General features: G+C 42.0%; 1 protein-coding gene across 3 annotated transcripts in view; it reads right to left on the bottom strand.

Moving 5' to 3' along the window:
* Window positions 1-21,748, bottom strand: part of TTC12 (tetratricopeptide repeat domain 12) — a 355,554-nt gene that overhangs the window by 122,971 nt on the left and 210,835 nt on the right. For 2 of the 3 annotated variants that reach the window (XM_073603090.1, XM_073603092.1), the window contains 5 exons: window positions 15,763-15,823; window positions 8,215-8,403; window positions 5,630-5,699; window positions 5,211-5,299; window positions 1,262-1,430 (listed from right to left, as the gene is read on the bottom strand). In XM_073603090.1, coding sequence (XP_073459191.1) covers window positions 1,262-1,430; window positions 5,211-5,299; window positions 5,630-5,699; window positions 8,215-8,403; window positions 15,763-15,823 — 578 coding nt within the window. The remainder of the gene's footprint in view (window positions 1-1,261; window positions 1,431-5,210; window positions 5,300-5,629; window positions 5,700-8,214; window positions 8,404-15,762; window positions 15,824-21,748) is intronic. The other variant, XM_073603091.1, reaches the window with a different exon arrangement.

Raw genomic sequence — 21,748 nt, 5'->3', positions numbered from 1 at the left:
CATTGTTTGTATATACAAGCCTCAGCCCGCATTGTCTGCTCTTAACAAGAGTTCAATGAAACCCTTTTGCCTGGCTTTCATAGATGCAAGCTAAATGAAATATATTCATAATTACAACATTTTACAGTTATTAATGGAGATTTCACATAAACTCATAAGGCAACAGAGGTCAGAGGTAGACAGGGCCCTCTAAAGAGGACCTTGGTTAGGATAGCTTGCAGATTATGACAACAGGAGTAAGTAATCAAAATAAGAAGGTAAGTAATGGGCAATTCAAGGTCTCCATAGTTTTTCATAAGAGGCAACTCTGTCTAGGATGACGGCTTCAATTTTAACGTGAACCATTGCTTGTGTGATTGTATGCTTTAGAATACTTAGGGAGGGGGAGATGCTCATCATTTTTTATTTCCTAGTGCAGAAGGTGCCATAATCAGCTCACAAGAGCAGGCATCAAGTGTAAAGCTAGTGCTAAGCTTTCTAATTAGAAAGCTCAACATGCCTGCACACACTGAACCCAAGCTCCCTGTTAAAGCCCACAACTTGAAAATATGCTTCGTGATCGTCTATAACAGTGGTCTCCAAACTGCAGCCTGGGGGCCAAATGCGGTCCTTTGTTTGCCTTTATCCGGCCCTTGGGGCACTATTTCATCCACTGATACCAACAATAGAGCATAATTCCCCCACTGACACATATGAAGGGGCACAATTTCTTCCAATGACACCAACGGTGGGGCACAATTTCTTCCAATGACATCAACAATGGGGTACAATTCCTCCTAATGACACCAAGGATGGGGTACAATTCCTCCCAACTGCACCAATGATGGAGCACAATTTCTCCCAATAACACCAATGATGAGGTACAATTCCTTCCACTGACACCAATGACAGGGCACAAGTACTCCCACTGAAACAAATAATGGGGCATTATTTTTTCCCCACTGACTACTCCCTTTCTACTCCCATTGGTCACAGTTCGGACTCCCCTAAAGTCTGAAGGATGGTAAACTGGCCCTTTGTTTAGAAAGTTTGGAGACCCCTGGTCTATAATCATGTTTTCCACATCATATTTAGAATGAGCTAAAAAGAACTTCACTATTTCAACTTTTGTCTTTTATAAGCTACTCCAAAAACTATGATCAAAATGAAGCAATATATTTTTTTTTAACCCTGCCCAAAATGCCCAATGAGGAATATTATATATGTTTACAAGCCCTATAAAAAATGCATTCAAGATTATAGTAAAAGCTTATGAACATACTTGGATGGGTCTAAGTGTTTGACCAGAAGGAGTCTTCCATCAGCTGTTGAGGAGTAAATCTTTAGAAGGGCCAGTGTCATTCTTTGAACATCAGGGACCTCTGAAGACAGCAGTGCTAGGATCTGATTGCTTACATTTCTTTGGGTGATAAAAAAGTGCTGGTTCCCTTCTGTAGAAAAAAAAATATTTTAGGTGTTTTGTTCCTTTAAAAAACAAACTAAAAGAGTTATTAAAAAAAAAAAAAAAAAACACACACACACACACACACGCACCAAAAACAGGTTTAGGTGCCTTTCACACAGATGGCTATTCTGCCACAGTTAAAAGCATGTTTTTTTTTCTGTGAAATTCAAGACACCAGACACTGCGATCAGCTGCATTTGTACAGTGCGATTAGCTGCGGTTGGGTTAGCTGCGGTTTGCCATTTCCATAGCAACCCGACAGGGTACCAACTCATATAGAACGGGGATCCGACTTGGATCTCCACCAATACAAGGCACTGTGTTTGGTATGAATCTTGCAGGGGAACTCCACGCCAAAATTTAAATAAAAAACTGGCATGGGTTCCTCTCCAAGAGCATACCAGGCCCTTCGATCTGGTATGGATTCCAAGGGGCACCCCTACGCCAAAAAAACGGTGTAGGGGTCCCTCCAAAATTCATACCAGACCCTTATCCGAGCACACAGCCCGGTTGGTCAGGAAAGGGGGTGGGGACGAGCGAGCGCCCCCCCTCCTGAACCATACCAGGCCACATGCCCTTAACATGAGGGGTTGGTGCTTTGGGGCAAGGGGGGGTGCCCTGCGGTCTCCCCACCCCAAAGCACCTTGTTCCCATGTTGATGAGGACAAGAGCCTCTTCCCGACAACCCTGGCCATTGGTTGTCGGAGTCTGTGGGCGGGGGGCTTATCGGAATCCAGGAGCTCCCTTTAATAAGGGGGCCCCCAGATCCCGGCCCCCCCCCACCCTATGTGAATGAGTATGGGGTACATTGTACCCCTACCCATTCACCTGGGGAAAAAAGTGTCAATAAAAAAAAAAAACACAACACAGGTTTTAAAAGTAATTTATTAGACAGCTCCGGGGTTCTTCTTACGACTTCGGGGGTCTTCTGCCGACTTCGGGGGTCTCTCAGACCTCTTCTCCCTCTCTCCGGTGTCGTCTCCACGCTATCTGGTTCTTCTCCGGTGCCTTCTTCCTTCTGCCGGGCTCCTCCGCTATCTTCTGCTCTTTTACGGCTCTTTTGCTAGCGGAGGAGCCCGGTCTTTTGAGATGTCTTCTTCCCTCTTCTCTTCTCTTCCAGAGATGTTGACATGATGCTTCCTCTCGCTGTAATGCCGTGAGCGAGGTCCGCAACCAATTATATAGGCATGGGGCGTGGCCACCGGTTGATGTCACCCGGTGACCCTGCCCCTTATGTCGTCACAGTCCCAGGGCATGATGGGACTGTGATGTCATAAGGAGGCGAGGTCACCGGGTGACATCACCCGGTGGCCACGCCCCATGCCTTTAGAATTGGTTGCGGACCTCGCTCAAGGCATTACATGTTGAGGGCATGCGGCCTGATACGGTTCAGGAGGGGGGGGCGCTCGCTTGTCCCCACCCCCTTTCCTGACTGACCAGGCTGCATGCTCGGATAAGAGTCTGGTATGGATTTTGGGGGGACCCCCACACCGTTTTTTTTTGGCGTAGGGGGTGCCCCTTGGAATCCATACCAGACTGAAGGGCCTGGTATGCTCTTGGAGGGGAACCCATGCCGGTTTTTTATTTAAATTTTGTCATGGAGTTCCCCCTCAAGATTCATACCAAACACAGTGCCTGGTATTGGCGGGGATCCAAGTCAGATCCCCGTGCTTGTCATTGGGAAAGGAAAAAACATTTTTCCTTTCCCGATGAGCGAGCCAGCTCGGCGTTGCTATCCGCAGCTGACACAGTGCACTGCGATTACCTGCGGTTATGTGCGGATTGCTGCGCTAAATCGCTCCTGGACGCAGTCAATTCTATTTTTTCTATCCGCACAAAACCGCAGGTAATCTAAACGCAGTGTGTGAATGGGGCCATAGGAAAGCATTGTGTGCTTTTAGCTGCGGTAGAAAACTAGAAAATCCGCAGCTAAAAGCACCATTCTATCCGTCCGATTTCAGTAAAATGCAACAAAATCAATAAGGGGGATGGAAGACCTCAGATTTGAGGATCAATTGGATAGATGACAGTTTTCACTCTGGAGAAGAGGGGGATATGAGGAGGATATGATTAATATCAAAGACAACTCCAAAAACTTTTAACTGTTTACTCTAAGATACTTAAAGAGCACAAGTGGCCATGAGATTTAAAGCAATATTAAAAGCTATAATTAAAAGAAAAAAAGAAAAAAACATGTTATACTTACCTGCTCTGTGCAGTGGTTTTGCACAGAGCAGCCCCGATCCTCCTCTTCTTGGGTCCCACACTGGTGCTCCTGGCCCCTCCCTCCTGCCAAGTTCTCCCACAGCAAACAGCTTGCAATGGGGACACCCCCCAGCACTCCCAAGCTGCTGCTCTGTGTGCATACACAGAAGTGCGTCTTGGCGCAACCCCTTCTCTCTCTTCATTGGCTCACTGGCTGTGATTGAAGGAAGTGGGAGACAATGGCTCCTACTGCTGTCTTAGCCAATGAGGAAAGTCCCTGGAGAGCCGAGGCGCTCGTGCACATTGCTGGATTGGGATGGGGCTCAGGTAAGTACTGGGGGGGCTGCTGCACAGAGAAGGTTTTTTTATCTAGCAACTTAAAAAAAAATTTAGATGTCTTCCCCAGAAAGCAGAATGTGTAGAACTTTGGAAATTGTTGGATAATAAAAATAATACACATATACAGTAGGTTGAACTCGATGGACTTTTTCTCTTTTTTCAACTCCTTAAACAATGTAACTATGTAACATTTTCAGTACACATATTCGCCAGCACACCATGGATCTTCACTTGCAGTCCAAAACTTTTATTGCAGAGAGATCACATCACAAAAGAATCAGTGCAACCTTTTGGAGCCATGCAGGACCCCTTTGTCACATTTCCTCATATGTGCTCCCATGAATCAGAGGTGACAGTTGTACTGGAAGAAGATGGCGATACATCTTAAAGGCATAATTTGTCTCTTCTTTACCATAATTAAGAGCTACTTGACTGTTCTACACAAAAGGTCAATTTTTTTTTCCGGTAAACCTTTTTGGCGTTGCACTGGTGAAGGAATACACTTGCAGTGGTTTAACATGTTTTGTTCACATTTTCCCACACATGGGTGATGTTTAAAAGACTTATACTGTACTTCTTAGTTTTGGACCTTAACTGTTAGTCAGGGGTGGACTGATAACTCATGGGGCCCCTGGGCAATAGGAGATTATGGGTCCCCCAGGCAATCAGAGATTACGGGGCCACACAGTATACACACACACAGTATACAATCACAAGGTATACACATACATGTACACACAGTATACACAGACAGATGTAAAAAAAACACAGATTTATACATACTGTCCCTGGTTTTACTGAGGCTGGCAACCCTGATGGGGCCCCCTAGTGGCCCAGGGCCCTCGGGCAGTGCCCGAGTCGCTCAATGGTCAGTCCGCCCCTGCTGTTAGTACATCTAACAATTCCCTCCCCCCAGATTAACTATGCTGCTGTCCAGTGGTGCCCCTGTGGTCCTTCATCAAGAGTCGGGGCACTCTAATACAGGAGGTGTGTTACAGGTTAGATCACCAGGTAAAAACAGAAGGAAGAAAGCGTAAAAAAAAAAATTAAAACTAAGGCAGCAACTACATCTAATGATTGGTAATCTGCAATATATTACAGTTTTTGGTTTTGGGTTTAATACTGCTTTAAGCTTATAAATAAAAGTTAGTAATGAATAATTGTCCCTATAGAAATACTGAACTCACTAAGTGGATAGCACCATACACCAATATCAAATTACCATTTCCATTGCAGACTGCTTGCCATAATGTGAGGACTGAAATACTTAGATCTGAGTCTATGAGGTCAGGTTGTCTGGTGGTAAGGCTCCTAAGTGAAGGGAAAATAAACATATCACTACAACATGATCAAAAAAATAAGACACATATTAGTGATGTAACTTAATGTAAAAAATAAAGTTACTATAAAAATGCATTCACCTAATCAAGCAAGGTATGCATAGAGGAAAAAATTATGTACTTCTTTATTGCATTACATTTGTACAACTGTCTGATATACTGTACATGGCCTAATTATCAATTACCTAACAAATAAATGATGACTACTCAAAACATTTCACACTTACATTTTGGGGGGAATCATTTTTTTTAAACTAGAAATGCATGTTTTGGACAAGCTCTTGCGATTTGCATCTCTTACCTATTAATAATTCTGTTTTCTCCAATGATACTGAACCCATTACTAGTTCTAAATAGAGTTTGTGCTGTACCTGCATGCAAAAACAGACACATAAAACTTAAAAATATCAACTGTTACAGTATATAAGAGATAAAATGATGTACAAAGTTTTGCACTAAGCCATAGGGTGACTATGTCCTTCAAAATTTAACATGCGAGTCTTAAATAAGCTAAGGCTCCAGCATGTGACTCAACAGTGAGCCCACTCTTCCTTCTACTATCAGCATGTTCTTTGCCAGCTCATTAATTGCTTGGATCCTTAAAAGAGAAGTATGTTTTTTGTTTTCAGATTCATGCTTACCTAGGTGGATGCAGCATCGGTCCCCCAGCACCTCTACACTGAGAACCAAGCGATCGAACATCGCTGATCACTCAGTTCTCACAGCTCCCTGAGCAGAGAGCTGCTGACTCTCAATCAGGAGCTCTCCGCTCTGACCCCCTGCGCTCACTGGAGTGCTGAGCTGTGGAGGGGCAGGGAGCGGCCGGGCACCAGTCCAGGCACCTGGGGGATCCAGACTTTATTTTCGTGATGACGTGGTGCCTGGACTGATCTGTGTGGTGTCAGCAGAGAGCAGACTTCAACCCGCTCTGCTGAAAACAGGTCACAGGAGTGCAAAACGAATTGCACTCCTGTGACCCATAGGAGAAGCCCACCCAAATTAGCTCAGGCTGGACTTCTCCTTTAAGCAGCTTCTTTCTCTCCAAGCCTGAGCTCTGCTGTACAGTGACTGCAAGAGGCTGATAGCATGTCAAATTTAAATACTCACTCTGCTTGTATTAAAAATAATAATAATGTTTTATTGAATACAGAACTGAATTAATTGGCATGTTTATCTAAAAGTAGTATTAAACACAAAAAAAAAAAAGTAAAAGTATATTGCAGCTTACCAACCATTAGATGTGGTAGCTGCATTCGTTTTCTTTTTTCTTTTTTTACCTTTATTTTACCTGGTGATGTGGCTAGTAACACAATTCCTGTCTTAGGATGCGTGCATTCTGGTCGAAGTAGTAAAGCAGACACCTTTGGACAGTGGCATTGTCATTCTGGGGTAGAGGGCAGAGTTAGGTTTACTAGCAGATTTAGGTGGACTTGAGTAACTGAACTCCAGCTTACACTAAGCAGTTCAGCTAAGGCTGAGCCGTTACAGCATTTTTTTTTCTTTTATTAAAAGCTGACAATTGCAAGCACCCCCATCAGTGTTAAATGATTTTTCTCAACTCACTAACTGCTACCATGTCTGGACAGCTTGATCTGTTCAAGGAAGCTGAAAAATAACAGAATTACCGACCAGATCCCCAGGTGAAAATAAAGGAAAAAGCTAATAAAGGAAACTAATACAACCATCACATCTAGGAATTTGTGAACTACAATTTATTACATTTTGTTTTTGGGTCTAATACTGCATTAAAGTTATATTTTGACTGCACTTGTCATTTAAATACAAATTTGACCATATGTTGTTTTATGTACTACTGGTTTACTTTCTTACTTACATGCCAGTTGCTAAAGTGTATATGACCCTAAAAACCTGTAGTTATTTTTTTCTATGTGTGAGTTCACATATGTGTATTTATAAATCATAACCTCTATCATTCTCATGTATTTGTTCCATCTGAAGTATCTTCCTTTCTCCCTTGTTCTAAACTGACCACACAAAACACAGAAGCTGATTGTTGTTATTGTGGTCAGTCTTCATCTTTTGGTTGGCCATTCACAGATATGGGACACTGTGCAGACACACACCATGTCTGTATTGTGCAGTTTGTTCAGCCACCACACCCCCCCAATCACAGCCTGCCTCTGGCACACACACCCTCCCAATCCTGGCCTGCCTCTTAAACACACCCACAGCTTGCTTCTTGCTTCAGACTGAACAGATTATGGAATACAGGGACGTTGTGTGTCTGTACAGTGTCCTGCAACCACACACCTCGCTATCAGGAAGAAGAGATGCCTGGTCACAAGACAGAACTTTTTAACCTTGTAAAAAAAAAAAAACAATTAAAAAAGAAAATTTCTGAAGCTAAACAAAAGCAGTTATGGTAGCTGCATAGCTATACCTGTATTCTAAAGTGTCTATAACATTATGGGGGAGATTTACAAAAACTGGTGCACACAGAATATGGTGCAGCTGTGCATAGTAACCAATCAGCTTCTAACTTCAGCTTGTTCAGTTAGGCTTTGACAATAAAACCTAGTAGTTGAATGGTTACTATGCACAGCTGTACCCGATTTTGTTTGCACCAGTTTTAGTAAATTCCTCCCATATGTTCACAACTACTTTAATGCTTTCCTGTCATGCATCTGTTTGCATCAGATGATTGCATTTTACTGAACTTTGCACTAAATTGGACACTACTAGAAAGAATATCACTGCAACACAGGATAAAATAGTATTCCAGAATATAAATACAGTTTCAAAAACATTTAATAATGTAAACTGGAATCTAAACTAGTCATTGACTAGAATCGTCATATAAAACAATCTTTGCCGTGAGCTAGAAAGTTAAATATTGAAAAAAAAAACGGTGCAGACAGAACTCACAGTCCTTTACAACATCAGCCAGAAGCTGTATTCCTCCTGAGTAATAGAGTGAAATCTCATCTTCTTTGGAGAGTTTTTGGAGTAGCTGTATTACAGATTTAGCATTTTCGACCCCTGCCTCTAGTTCTTGTAAGGCCGTCTGCTCTTGCTTGTCTTTCCTTTCCTGGATGTCCACCTCATTCAAATACTCTGTCAGAAGGGAAGTATCCATGAATTAAACATCCCTCTCGTGGAAATATTAATGCAAATATAAAGCACACTCTGAAAGCAAACATGTTTCTGCACATAGACCTGTAAATGCTAAAATGCTTTTTTTAAAACATTCTTTGCACATTTAATCTCTTTGCGCCAACAGAATGCAAATATGCGGCCTCTTGGCGGGTGGGCCTTGGCACCAAGCAGCTGCATGTTTTGCAAAAACAGATGTGCTGAGAGTGTGCCCTACTCCCCCCCCCCCAGCACACTTACCAGTGGCTAATGGAAAACTCCCAATTGTTCGTTGCATTCGGGAGCCTTCTGATCATGTGACTGGCTTGACAGCTGATCACGGCAGTCACATGATCATAAACCCCGCCCCACCTCCTGGCATCCAAAACCCCTTAAAGGGCAAGGAAGCACTGGTGCCATAGGGTTAAATCCTTCTTGACTGCCAGCAAGGTGAATCTACAGGTACTCCCTTTCCTGTGGTGCCAACACTCACTTAGTTCATCCGTGGCACTGCCCTGCTTTCCAGAACATTCCTGAGTTGGACCACAAGCGGGTGTGCCCATGCATCAACACCTGGAACATTCGGCTGTAATCACCTCACTACAACTTTGATGTTCCATCTCCCTTAGCAAGTGCACACCTCTCGAGAAAGCCTAAACAAGGGGTTGAAAGGAGAATAGGCTATTGACTTTTCAAGGGAATAAAGTTCAAGGGGGCAGGATTTTCAATTTGAAACCAAGATTAAGAACACAGGGACATGACCTCAAATTAACAAAAAGGAATTTCAAAATAAATCTTACTTAATGTGAATGTAGCCGTATTTGTGCAATTGTGACAGAGAAAATTGAGTACTGTCAGTAATACTTTTTTTATTTGCACAAACATACAATTTTTCAAGACAAGTTTTCAGGGTATGTACTGATTCTCATTTTTTTTAGCAGAATGTTAAAAAAAAAAAAAAAAACACAATCTCTGAAGGAAAGGAGAAAAAAAAAAAAAGAAAAAACAAACACATACAAATCAATGGTAATAAAGATAGCAGCAGAGTTAGTGAGATAAGACAGAGGGAGAGCTATAGACTGGGGGGGGGGGGGTGCTAGTCACAGAGGGGGGTCATAAAACTTTAGTATAATGGGTGAGATTAATCTTAGAAAGTATTATTTTCCTGAAAAGATAAAATAGACTTCCAGCAGAGGTAGTGAGTCAGTCAACAGAAAATGACTTCAAACATGCTTGGGACAAACAGAGATCTATACTCAGACAAAAAATGTACCCAAAAAAAAACAAAATAAAACAAATACATATAACCACTTGACCTCCGTAAGGTTTTACCCCTTCATGACCAGGGCATTTTGCTATTCAGCACTGTGCTACTTTAACTAGCAATTGCAAAATCATGCAACACTGTAAACAAATTAAGTTTTTATCATTTGTTTCCACATAAAAAAAGCTTTCTGTTGGTGGAATTATTTTTAATAGAAAAAACAAAAACAGGCAGACTTAATAAACCACTTAAGTCTTTTCTATGTTTCTAATTTTCAGTTTTCCCTTAGCTTAGTCTACTGACTTCTTGTATCATATCATATGCAGTTAAAAGATACTGTTTTTTTAATTATTATTTTTCTTACTTGTAATTAGGTATTCTTTGCAGAGTAAATGTTCTCCAAATTCAGGAAATTCCAGTGGAGAATGAAAAGCCTTTAGTAAATTAACCCCAAAGAGTCTACAGAATGTGCATAGTGCAGACAGTATACACAACTAAAACGTAAGGGGAGTGCTGTATTATTCAGAAAAAAATAATAATGATGTCCTTTAGTTACAGCGCTTTACAAAATTATTTTGTGAGAGTTGAGTCTTACTATAAAGATGAACTCCAAGCATATAGATACACACAGACAAAACACTTATGTAAGAGTTGTTTTGCCTGCAAAGAATTTATATTTTGTCCATCAAGTCCAGGTTAAAAAGCTCTGCCATGCAGCACAGTTTTGCCTGGTAGAGCAGAGGACCTGATCTTTCTCAGCTACAGTTTCATTTTCACTCACAGTTCTTCTCCACACCCCTGTGAATGGGCAGTGAATGAGAAGCAGCATACTCGTGAGCTCATCTCATTGTCACTTTGCTCTCGCCCCCATCAGCATTCTCCTTGCAATGCAGCATACATTATTGATTCCCTATGCTGCTACTCCATTCCTCCTCCAGCCATAGAGGATAGAGGAGACACCCTAAGACAGGAAGTGTGTTACTGGCCAGATCACCAGAGGATAATAACAGAAAACAAATCCTAAAAAAAAAAAAAGAAAAAGACAAAAAAAAGTCCCTTGGACTTGGATGTCTCCCTCCAGACTCAAGCAGACAGTCTCCCCAATGAAGCCTTCAGACTGGACCCTCAGGGAAACCCCTCTTTTAGCTCTCAAAGCTATGCACAGCTGGGATCTTGATGAGACTGACAGAATCTTCAGCTAGACTGCCTGGAAGGGAAGTAACCTTTCTGGCTGGGAACCTCTCTTACTGGGAAAGAACCCTGCTGCTAAGGCTCCAAACTATTTATGCACTCCCAGATACCATCTGGGCACACTTCTCCAGGGATTGGTTAGAACCACATAAATATTCAGGCTGCTCATTTGACTCCCACCCACTACATTCTAGAAGCCTCCAGAAGACAGGGGGAAACAAGCAAACTTGCAGCCTTCAGAACCCAGGAGCATTCCAAAGAAATCACATGCTGCTCTGATTACAGGAGAGCCATAGAACTAAATTTGCATAACCTAACTAGCAGCGTATCTCAGACAGTGCTACATTAGGAAAAACAAACTTTTACAATTGTTCTGGTGATAACTATCAAAAGCCTAGAATGAAAAAAACCTAACAGCTCAGAACAATCTGATGTTAGTACAGCGATCTCCTCTGCTGTGCTATTGTGTTCTGACAGGGGAATCCCCCCACCCCCCACCAGAACACTCCAATCAGCACTCTCAACCAATGGCTGAGAGCGCTGATCGGGAGCCAGTTGTAAGACTTTTTCAGTCATGAGGCGCCGAATGTCATCCGGTTTCTATTGAACTGGCTAATGCCAGCCGACATTCGGCCCGTGTGTACTATTCCTAAAGCTGGGTATACACTAGTAGTATTTCAGTTAAAGATTCTTACAAAAATTCTGAGGTAAATTCATACAAAATTCTTAGGAAACGTTGTACGAAAATTCTCAGAACATTTAAATGTTCAAAAAGTAGTTTGTTTGCTCTTCTTAATGTTCGATTTTGGAATAAATAGACTTTACTGAATGACATTCACATACACTCTTATGCCATGTACACACGGGCGGACTTTTCGACCAGACTGGTCCGACGGAACAAATCCGGACAATTTGACCGTGTGTGGGCTCCATTGGACCTACAGTGGACCTTTTCTGTCAAAAATCTGACGGACTTTAGATTTGGAACATGCTTCAAATCTTTCCGACGGACTCAAGTCCAGTCGAAAAATCCACTCGTCTGTATGCTAGTCTGACGGACAAAAAACAATGCTAGGACAGCTATTGAGTACTGGCTATCAACTTCCTTATTTTAGTCCGGTTGTACGTCATCGCGTACGAATCCATCGGACTTTGGTGTGATCATGTGCAGGCAAGTCCATTCGTTAGAAGGTCCGTCGAAAGTCCGTCGTAACTCTGTTGAAAGTCCGTCGGAAAGACCGCCGGACCTTTGTTGCCGAAAAGTCCCCCCGTGTGTACACGGCATAAGAAATTCAATGCTGCTCCTTCAAATTTTCTTGTCCCTGTGGTCGAAAACTAATCTGAACCCACTAATGATTAGAAAAAGGAACAAATATTCTTAGAATGAAAGCTGTCAAACAAATTTATACTAGTATATACCCAGCTTTAGTGCATATTTCCCCTTGCTTTGAAAAGGATTGAGCCTTTCAATTACTCTAAAACTGCAAATAAAAAATAATTTGCTTATAGTACTGCAAGGGACTAGACTGTGGGAAAAGGAAGGAAAAACAGTATTGGTTGCCACCCTTATGCAGCTGAAACGTAGGCTACTGAATGCCATTTGAAAATAAAGCAAGAAACAAATGAGCCTAACTTTTTTTTGGTTTCAAAATTCCCCAAAAAGTAAATCATGTACAAACAATAGAAGTGTTTGAGAACGAATTGTAAACCAAGATGAAATTAAACAAAACTATACAATGAACAGAAAAATAGCAGCAACCATTGCATTTTTTTTTTTGATAACAGTTGCCTTTTGAGATACTGAGAACTACCGGCAGGGAGACAGTTAATATAAACAAAATTCTACAATGATAGGATAGATTAGGCTTCAACCTATATCTATTTTTCATTACTGTGAAACTGACCTTATTTCTTTCTCCCTGGGATATTAACCGACCAAGCTTGTACTGGCTCACACATAAGGATGGACATTATGGAACACCCTCAGGCTTAGCTTTGCATGTGCTACCAATGGATATCTCTCAGGCTTCTCTTAAGAAGCAACATCATGTCAACATAAATTAAGGATCTCAATTGTGCATGTTACTGTACATTAGATAAGATAAACCTTGCCTGAAATGGATATTTATATAAAACTAGACATATATACAGCTATATATAAATGTCTACGACGAATGACCTGACATTTACAGACATTAATGCTGCATATTTGTATTAAATCAACAGTATGTTTATATCTAATGTTGCTATAAAATGCTGCAACTGTTACTGTCTAACTATAGGATGTTCCCAGTGTTAATAAAATCTCCATTTTCTACTATTTTTAAAGTGATATACCATACTTATTCTCCAAAAATAATCTATACATGTCTACTACATCATGAAATTGTTTCTTACTGTATTTTTCTGTCTCCTTGTAAAGTCCTCCATGAGCTCTTAAACCTCTTCTTATCCCCTTCACTTCAATTTGTTTGGCATGAAAAGTGCATATTAGTTGAAGACATGAGCACTACTCTATGGGTACTACATATCCCATAGTCCGCAGTCCATCTCAAGAGCAAACAAGAGAAGGTGGCTACACTCCTACATACAGTGGGACCATGGAGAATGAACGTAGCCACCCTCTAAACAGGAAGGGTGATCACAGCAGCAAAAAAGGAATTTGGAGATTTGAATGAGGCTGAGAGCAGTTGAACATACTTTTTTGAGTTAAAAATACATACATGAATAGATTTTTTTAAAACTTGTGTGCGCTCCCTGGGACCACTGATCGGTACATCGGACCACTGTGGGCAGCCCTGGTACCATATGATGGTTGCAGCCAATCAGTGATCACATGCACAGTAGTAAACAATATGTCACTTCCTGACATCATTGTTTACTTTGGTGTGATCTCTGTGATCGGTCACAGAAATCCAATAGTATAGGGCCATTCACAGCAGCCCTGTACCATGTGAACTAAATAATATCCACTCATTTTGGTTATTTTTAACAAAGATATGTAGCAGTATACATTTTGGCCCAAATTTATGAACAAACTAAATAATATCCACAAATTTTTGTAAGCGTGCCGGGACCCCTGCAGATGGACACCGGCCGCAAAGCGCCCTGAGGTGATTCAGTTCGCATAGGTAGCGCTATACAAGTCAAGTCACTCATTCATTCACTAATTTTGGTTATAAATTTGGGCCACAATTTATACTGCTAAATATCTTTGTTAAAAATAACCAAAATTTGTGGATTGTATTTAGTCTGTTCATAAATGTGGGCCAAAATTTAAACTGCCTTACCCACAAAATGACCCAATTTTGGAGAGCAAACACCCCGAAGTATATTTTATGAGGCATAATGAGTCTTTTGAATATGTCATTTTTTCCACAAGTTTTTGAAAAATGTGGAAAGAAAATGAAAAACTTTTTTATTTATTTTTTTACACAAAGTTGACTATAAGATTTTTCTAACACATAGCATGTAGCACATAGCATGTACATAGCAAAATTACACCCCGAAATACATTCTGCTACTCCTCCTGAGTATGGCAATACCACACGTGTGAGAGTTTTATACAGCCTGGCCACATGCAGAGGCCCAACATGCAGGGAGCACAGTCAGGTGTTCTTGGATCATAATTTATATATCTAATTTCCTGATAACCTATTACACTTTTGAAGGCCCTGGAGCACCAGGACAATGAAAACACCCATAAAATGACCATATTTTGGAAAGCAAACACCCCAACACATATTCTATGAGGCATGGGCTGCAGATAGGTACTTGGGTACTCTGATAGGCTGCAGATAGGTACTTGGCTACTCTGGGCTGGAGACAGGTACTCGGGTACTCTGATGGGCTGGAGACAGGTACTCGGGTACTCTGATAGGCTAGTAACAGGTACTCTTTATTACTGGGCAATATGTGTGTTTTACTTTACACTGTAACTAGCTTTTACCACAATCTCCTCCTCAGTGTGTGAGGAGGAGAACCCGGTAACAACTAGTTACCACGGTCTGTTGACAATTTTATTGACTCTTTACCCTGATTGGGATGGGCTGTGTCCCGAGGGACACACCTCATCCCCGATCGCTGAGCTGCGCACCCTTGGGGTTACCATTACTTCAAATTAAAGTGGTTGTAAAGGCTAAAGTTTTTTTGCCTTAATGCACTCTCTGCAATAAGGTAAAAAACCTTTTAGGTGCAGCCCTCAGTTAATAACCTGAGTCTGATCTTGGTCCAGGGCTGTGTCCACAAGCAGCAGCGCTGCTCTCTCTCTCCTTCCTCACTGAACTCATTGAGAGTAGTGGGAGCCAGGAGACCCACCAGGGGACCCCAGAAGGAGGAACTGGGCTATTCTGTATAAAACTACTGCACAGAGCAGTTAAGTAGAACATGTTTGTTATTAAAAAAAAAAAAAAAAAATCCTCAATTACTTTAATACGTGGCCATTTTATTCAGTGAAACACATCCAAACGGTGGTTCAAGGGTTGTCTCTGTTGTCTTGCTTTTCTAATGTTGTGGGCATGATTTTCACAAGTGCTACATTTCCCTGGAGTCTGTGTGCTAAGTGTTCATTGGGTCCAAAAAGGAAGGCTGACCTTCAGTAAATTCCATCTTTATGTTGCAGAAGGGGTTATGGGTGAAAATCTCATCCCCCACTCAGGACTTAATTAGTCTAATAAGGAAGTAATATATTTTTTATGTTTCTATCCAAATTAGATAATATATTACTTCCTTATTAGGGCAGTGATGTTGTGCGGGGTGTACCTAAGTGCAGAAAATAGTTGGGATCAGCCAATAAAATGACTTTTTGCCCCAAGCCTCATCAGTTCTGACAGTATTCACCCAATGGCACCCTACACCCTTTAGTACAACAGATGATTATTATATACCTTTCACAAGTTTCATTTTGCTGGAGTCGATATCCACGATCTTCTGATACCAAGTTCTCGCCTAAGAAAAAGTAATACAAAAGTAAAGATTGTATCTCAAAATGCATGTGTGCATCTTTGGGCTTTTTGCCCTTTTGTTAGTATTTTTATTAAGCAGTGTTCTTACAACTGCACTAATTTATAAAGACTGTGCAAGGCCATTTGCTCCAGAGCTTAGTAAATGAGGTGAAGCTTCACTTTGCAAACAATACCCAATTAAATGCAAGGGGAAAAAAACTGCATATTTGCTTGCACATGATTGGATGATGGAAGCTAGTTTCCCTTCATTTACTAAGCTTTGGAGAAAATGTCCTTTCAAAGAGCACAGTCTACTTGCCTTTAGTAAGTTAACCCCCATAGCATTTGCAGGTCTCAATTAAATAAGGTGTCTGCTTGTGCTTTGGTGTCAATTCATAAGCCCTCCCCATGTAAAAGACATGATTCCGTACACTGCACTGATGAGATTTATCTAGCCTAAAACAGCTATATGCAGTTTGGAATAAGTTCCTCTATAATATTTGGATGTAACTGTATCATAAACCAGGAGTTCTGGATTTGCTGGTTGCTGCAAAGGCATAAAGGAATAATTTTCATGGCTCTGACTACTATCCTGAAATGGTGAAAAAGCCCATTATTGTTTTGATCTGTGATGAAAGTGAGCCTTGTATATATCATCTGTTTTAAGAAAGCTTTACTAGTTATAGTCATAATAGTCATGAGTAGTCTACGCGTTTCATGAGTAACTATGCATGACTATTATCATGGGGGGGTGGTTTTGAACCTTCTCATTAGATCCAATTATTTTAATGTTCATATATGGTGGATGTTAATAAGAATTGTAATAAAAATGCTATTGTTTTTATTAGGGTTGCACCGATACCACTTTTTTAAGAACGAGTACATGTACCAATACTTTTTTTTCAAGTACTCACTGATACCGATTACTGATACTTTTTTAATGCCCTGTGACAGTTTTCAAAGCACAATACAGACTAATGATATCTTTGCAGCACTGATAGGTGGCACTGACTGATGGGCACTGATATGCTGCCTCTGACTGGTATTATTACAATGCAGCAAACTACTGCGAGTAAATGAAAATGTGCTGTGTTCATTTGTAAATCATCTTCATTATGACTAGGGATGAGCTTCGAGTTCGAGTCGAACTCATGTTCGACTCGAACATTGGCTGTTCGCAAGTTCACCGAATAGCGAACAATTTGGGGTGTTCGCGGCAAATTCGAATGCCGCGGAACACCCTTTAAAAGTCTATGGGAGAAATCAAAAGTGCTAATTTTAAAGGCTAATATGCAAGTTATTGTCATAAAAAGTGTTTGGGGACCTGGGTCCTGCCCCAGGGGACATGGATCAATGCAAAAAAAAGTTTTAAAAACGGCCGTTTTTTCAGGAGCAGTGATTTTAATAATGCTTAAAGTCAATCAATAAAAGTGTAATATCCCTTTAAATTTCGTACCTGGGGGGTGTCTATAGTGTGACTGTAAAGGGGCGCATGTTTCCTGTGTTTAGAACAGTCTGACAGCAAAATGACATTTTGAAGGAAAAAACTCATTTAAAACTACTCGCGGCTATTGCATTGCCGACAATACACATAGAAGTTCATTGATAAAAACGCCATGGGAATTCCCCAAAGGGGAACCCCGAACCAAAATTAAAAAAAAAAAATGACGAGGGAGTCCCCCTAAATTCCATACCAGGCCCTTCAGGTCTGGTATGGATATTAAGGGGAACCCCGGCCAAAATTTAAAAAAAAAATGACGTGGGGTTCCCCCTAAATTCCATACCAGACCCTTCAGGTCTGGTATGGATTTTAAGGGGAACCCCGCGCCAAAAAAAAAAAAAAAAAACGGCGTGGGGTCCCCCCAAAAATCCATACCAGACCCTTATCCGAGCACGCAACCTGGCAGGCCGCAGGAAAAGAGGGGGGGGACGAGAGTGCGGCCCCCCCTCCCTCCTGAACCGTACCAGGCCACGTGCTCTCAACATTGGGAGGGTGCTTTGGGGTAGCCCCCCAAAACACCTTGTCCCCATGTTGATGAGGACAAGGGCCTCATCCCCACAACCCTGGCCGGTGGTTGTGGGGGTCTGCGGGCGGAGGGCTTATCGGAATCTGGAAGCCCCCTTTAACAAGGTGACCCCCAGATCCCGGCCCCCCCCTGTGTGAAATGGTAAGGGGGTACATAAGTACCCCTACCATTTCACGAAAAAAGTGTCAAAAATGTTAAAAATGACAAGAGACAGTTTTTGACAATTCCTTTATTTAAATGCTTCTTCTTTCTTCTATCTTCCTTCATCTTCTGGTTCTTCTGGTTCTTCTGGCTCTTCTGGTTCTTCTTCCGGCGTTCTCGTCCAGCATCTCCTCCGCGGCGTCTTCTATCTTCTTCTCCTCGGGCCGCTCCGCACCCATAGCATGGGGGGGAGGCTCCCGCTCTTCTCTTCTTCTTTTCTTCTCTTCTTCTTTTCTTCTTTTCTTCTCCGGGCCGCTCCGCAATCCATGCTGGCATGGAGGGAGGCTCCCGCTGTGTGACGGCGCTCCTCGTCTGACAGTTCTTAAATAACGGGGGGGCGGGGCCACCCGGTGACCCCGCCCCCCTCTGACGCACGGTGACTTGACGGGACTTCCCTGTGACGTCACGGGGAATGCCACAGGGAAGTCCCGTCAAGTCACCGTGCGTCAGAGGGGGGCGGGGTCACCGGGTGGCCCCGCCCCCCACCGTTATTTAAGAACTGTCAGACGAGGAGCGCCGTCACACAGCGGGAGCCTCCCTCCATGCCAGCATGGATTGCGGAGCGGCCCGGAGAAGAAAATGAAGAAGAAAGTTACTTTAAAAAAGAAGAAAAGAAGAAGAGAAGAAGAGAAGAAAAGAAGAAGAGAAGAGCGGGAGCCTCCCCCCCATGCCATGGGTGCGGAGCGGCCCGAGGAGAAGAAGACAGAAGACGTCGCGGAGGAGATGCTGGACGAGAACGCCGGAGGAAGAACCAGAAGAGCCAGAAGAACCAGAAGAACCAGAAGATGAAGGAAGATAGAAGAAAGAAGAAGCATTTAAATAAAGGAATTGTCAAAAACTGTCTCTTGTCATTTTTAACATTTTTGACACTTTCTTCGTGAAATGGTAGGGGTACTTATGTACCCCCTTACCATTTCACACAGGGGGGGGGCCGGGATCTGGGGGTCACCTTGTTAAAGGGGGCTTCCAGATTCCGATAAGCCCCCCGCCCGCAGACCCCCACAACCACCGGCCAGGGTTGTGGGGATGAGGCCCTTGTCCTCATCAACATGGGGACAAGGTGTTTTGGGGGGCTACCTCAAAGCACCCTCCCAATGTTGAGGGCATGTGGCCTGGTACGGTTCAGGAGGGAGGGGGGGCCGCACTCTCGTCCCCCCTCTTTTCCTGCGGCCTGCCAGGTTGCGTGCTCGGATAAGGGTCTGGTATGGATTTTTGGGGGGACCCCACGCCGTTTTTTTTTTTTTTTTTGGCGCGGGGTTCCCCTTAAAATCCATACCAGACCTGAAGGGTCTGGTATGGAATTTAGGGGGAACCCCACGTCATTTTTTTTTTTAAATTTTGGCCGGGGTTCCCCTTAATATCCATACCAGACCTGAAGGGCCTGGTATGGAATTTAGGAGGACTCCCACGTCATTTTTTTTTTTAAATTTTGGTTCGGGGTTCCCCTTTGGGGAATTCCCATGTCGTTTTTATCAATGAACTTCTATGTGTATTGTCGGCAATGCAATAGCCGCGAGTAGTTTTAAATGAGTTTTTTCCTTCAAAATGTCATTTTGCTGTCAGACTGTTCTAAACACAGGAAACATGCGCCCCTTTACAGGCATACTATAGACACCCCCCAGGTACGAAATTTAAAGGGATATTACACTTTTATTGTTTGACTTTAAGCATTATTAAAATCACTGCTCCTGAAAAAACGGCCGTTTTTAAAACTTTTTTTTGCATTGATCCATGTCCCCTGGGGCAGGACCCAGGTCCCCAAACACTTTTTATGACAATAACTTTCATATAAGCCTTTAACAATAAAATACAGTAAAACCTTGGTTTGAGAATAACTTGGTTTGAGAGCTTTTTGCAAGACAAGAAAAATGTTTTAATAAATTTTGCCTTGATATACAAGCGATGTCTTGATATAAGAGTAGCGCTTTGTCACAACTGAGTATAAAAAAGAAGAGAGGAGCCTTTTATGCCGCGTACACACGATCGGACTTTACGGCATACTTGGTCCGGCGTACCGGATTTTGTCGGACAGTTCGATCGTGTATGGGCTCCAGCGGACTTTGTTTTCTCAAAAGTTTGACGGACTTAGATTTGAAACATGTTTCAAATCTGTCCGACGGACTCGAGTCCGGTCAAAAAGTCAGTTCGTCTGTATGCTAGTCCGACGGACAAAAACCAATGCTAGGGCAGCTATTGGCTACTGGCTATGAACTTCCTTGTTTTAGTCCAGTCGTACATCATCACGTACGAATCCTACGGACTTTGGTTGATCATGTGTAGGCAAGTCCGTTCATTCGGAAAGTCTGTCGTAAAGTCCATCGAAAAGTCCGCCGGGCAAAGTATGCCGTAAAGTCCGGTCGTATGTACGCTGCATAATTGTAGCAATATGGTTACATTTAATGAAGGTATAACATTTAGCAACTTATTGCTATACTTAGAGGTGCCTTTCTTCTCTTTTATACCCTGTAAAAAAAATGCTTTGATATACAAGTGCTTTGGATTACAAGCATGTTTCTGGAACGAATTATGCTCGCAAATCAAGGTTTTACTGTATAAGAAAATTAACAAAACAAGTTTTAAGATTTAATTTAAAGAATTAGAAGCTGCATTTAGAAGCTACTCTTTGGACTATAAATAGGAGGTTTTAATCAAAAGTTCATTTCTTAATTCTTTTTTCGCCACTCAAATAAAAAGAACTGATTACAAAGTTAGAAATGCTTCATTTCCTTGTAATGCCAACCAAGTGTTCTGTAGTGATAATTCATCCTCAAAGTTTCACTTTGATATTGTTGTACTAGATTGTGTTTGATTTAAGCAAAGAATAATATATAACAGTTCTAAATCATACTAATCACTTCATATGTACAGACAAATATAATTTCCTCTGAATAGTAATTAGAAGTGAAATACTGAAATATGATAGAAAATTGAAAACACAAAGTAAAGCACATTATTTTCCCATTAAAAGGAGAATTTTAGCCAGGAAACACACACACAGTTACATAGTTACATAGTAGGCGAGGTTGAAAAAAAGACAATTAAAAACAAGAGACAATCAGCGCAAACTAAATCTAGTATAAAGATGCAAGCTGGACACTAAAGGATAACACCAACCTCATAAAAATCCTAAAACAACTAAGTGCAGCGCAAAAAACAGAAACCATGAGAAATATTGAAAGTCCATATGCTCAAAGATAATAAGTATATATATTAAAGTCATACGGTCAAAAATGAAAAAATTCTTCTGATTATACCCAAGTCAATCACTTGTCAGCAGATGTAATGAGTAAAATCATGAGGATGCCCATACCAGATCAGGTGGACCCCTTAATTACAGGGGGTCTTTGGAACATAAATGGACGAATGGCACACTGCTCTGCTGGATGTCATCTGCGAGAGGCGATCATCCGATGTCCCGGGATCCGAAGCAGACAGGGAGATCCGTGCTTTGATAACAGAGTAAGCAGCAATATTCCCCAATGCGTCAAAGTACCCCAATTAGTGGGTACTATCCTAGTAATAGAATGAAAGATCCTGCGTCTCAACCATGGGAGCCAAACTGCTCTATGTGGGAGAACTGAAGGGCACAATACATAGAGCAGTTTGGCTCCCATGGTTGAGACGCAGGATCTTTCATTCTATTACTAGGATAGTACCCACTAATCGGGGTACTTTGACGCATTGGGGAATATTGCTGCTTA

Source organism: Aquarana catesbeiana, linkage group LG10 (genome assembly GCF_042186555.1).
Source record: "Aquarana catesbeiana isolate 2022-GZ linkage group LG10, ASM4218655v1, whole genome shotgun sequence".
Taxonomy (NCBI): domain Eukaryota; kingdom Metazoa; phylum Chordata; class Amphibia; order Anura; family Ranidae; genus Aquarana; species Aquarana catesbeiana.
Note: the sequence above shows the minus strand (reverse complement) of the source record. Positions and strands in the feature narration are given on the sequence as shown.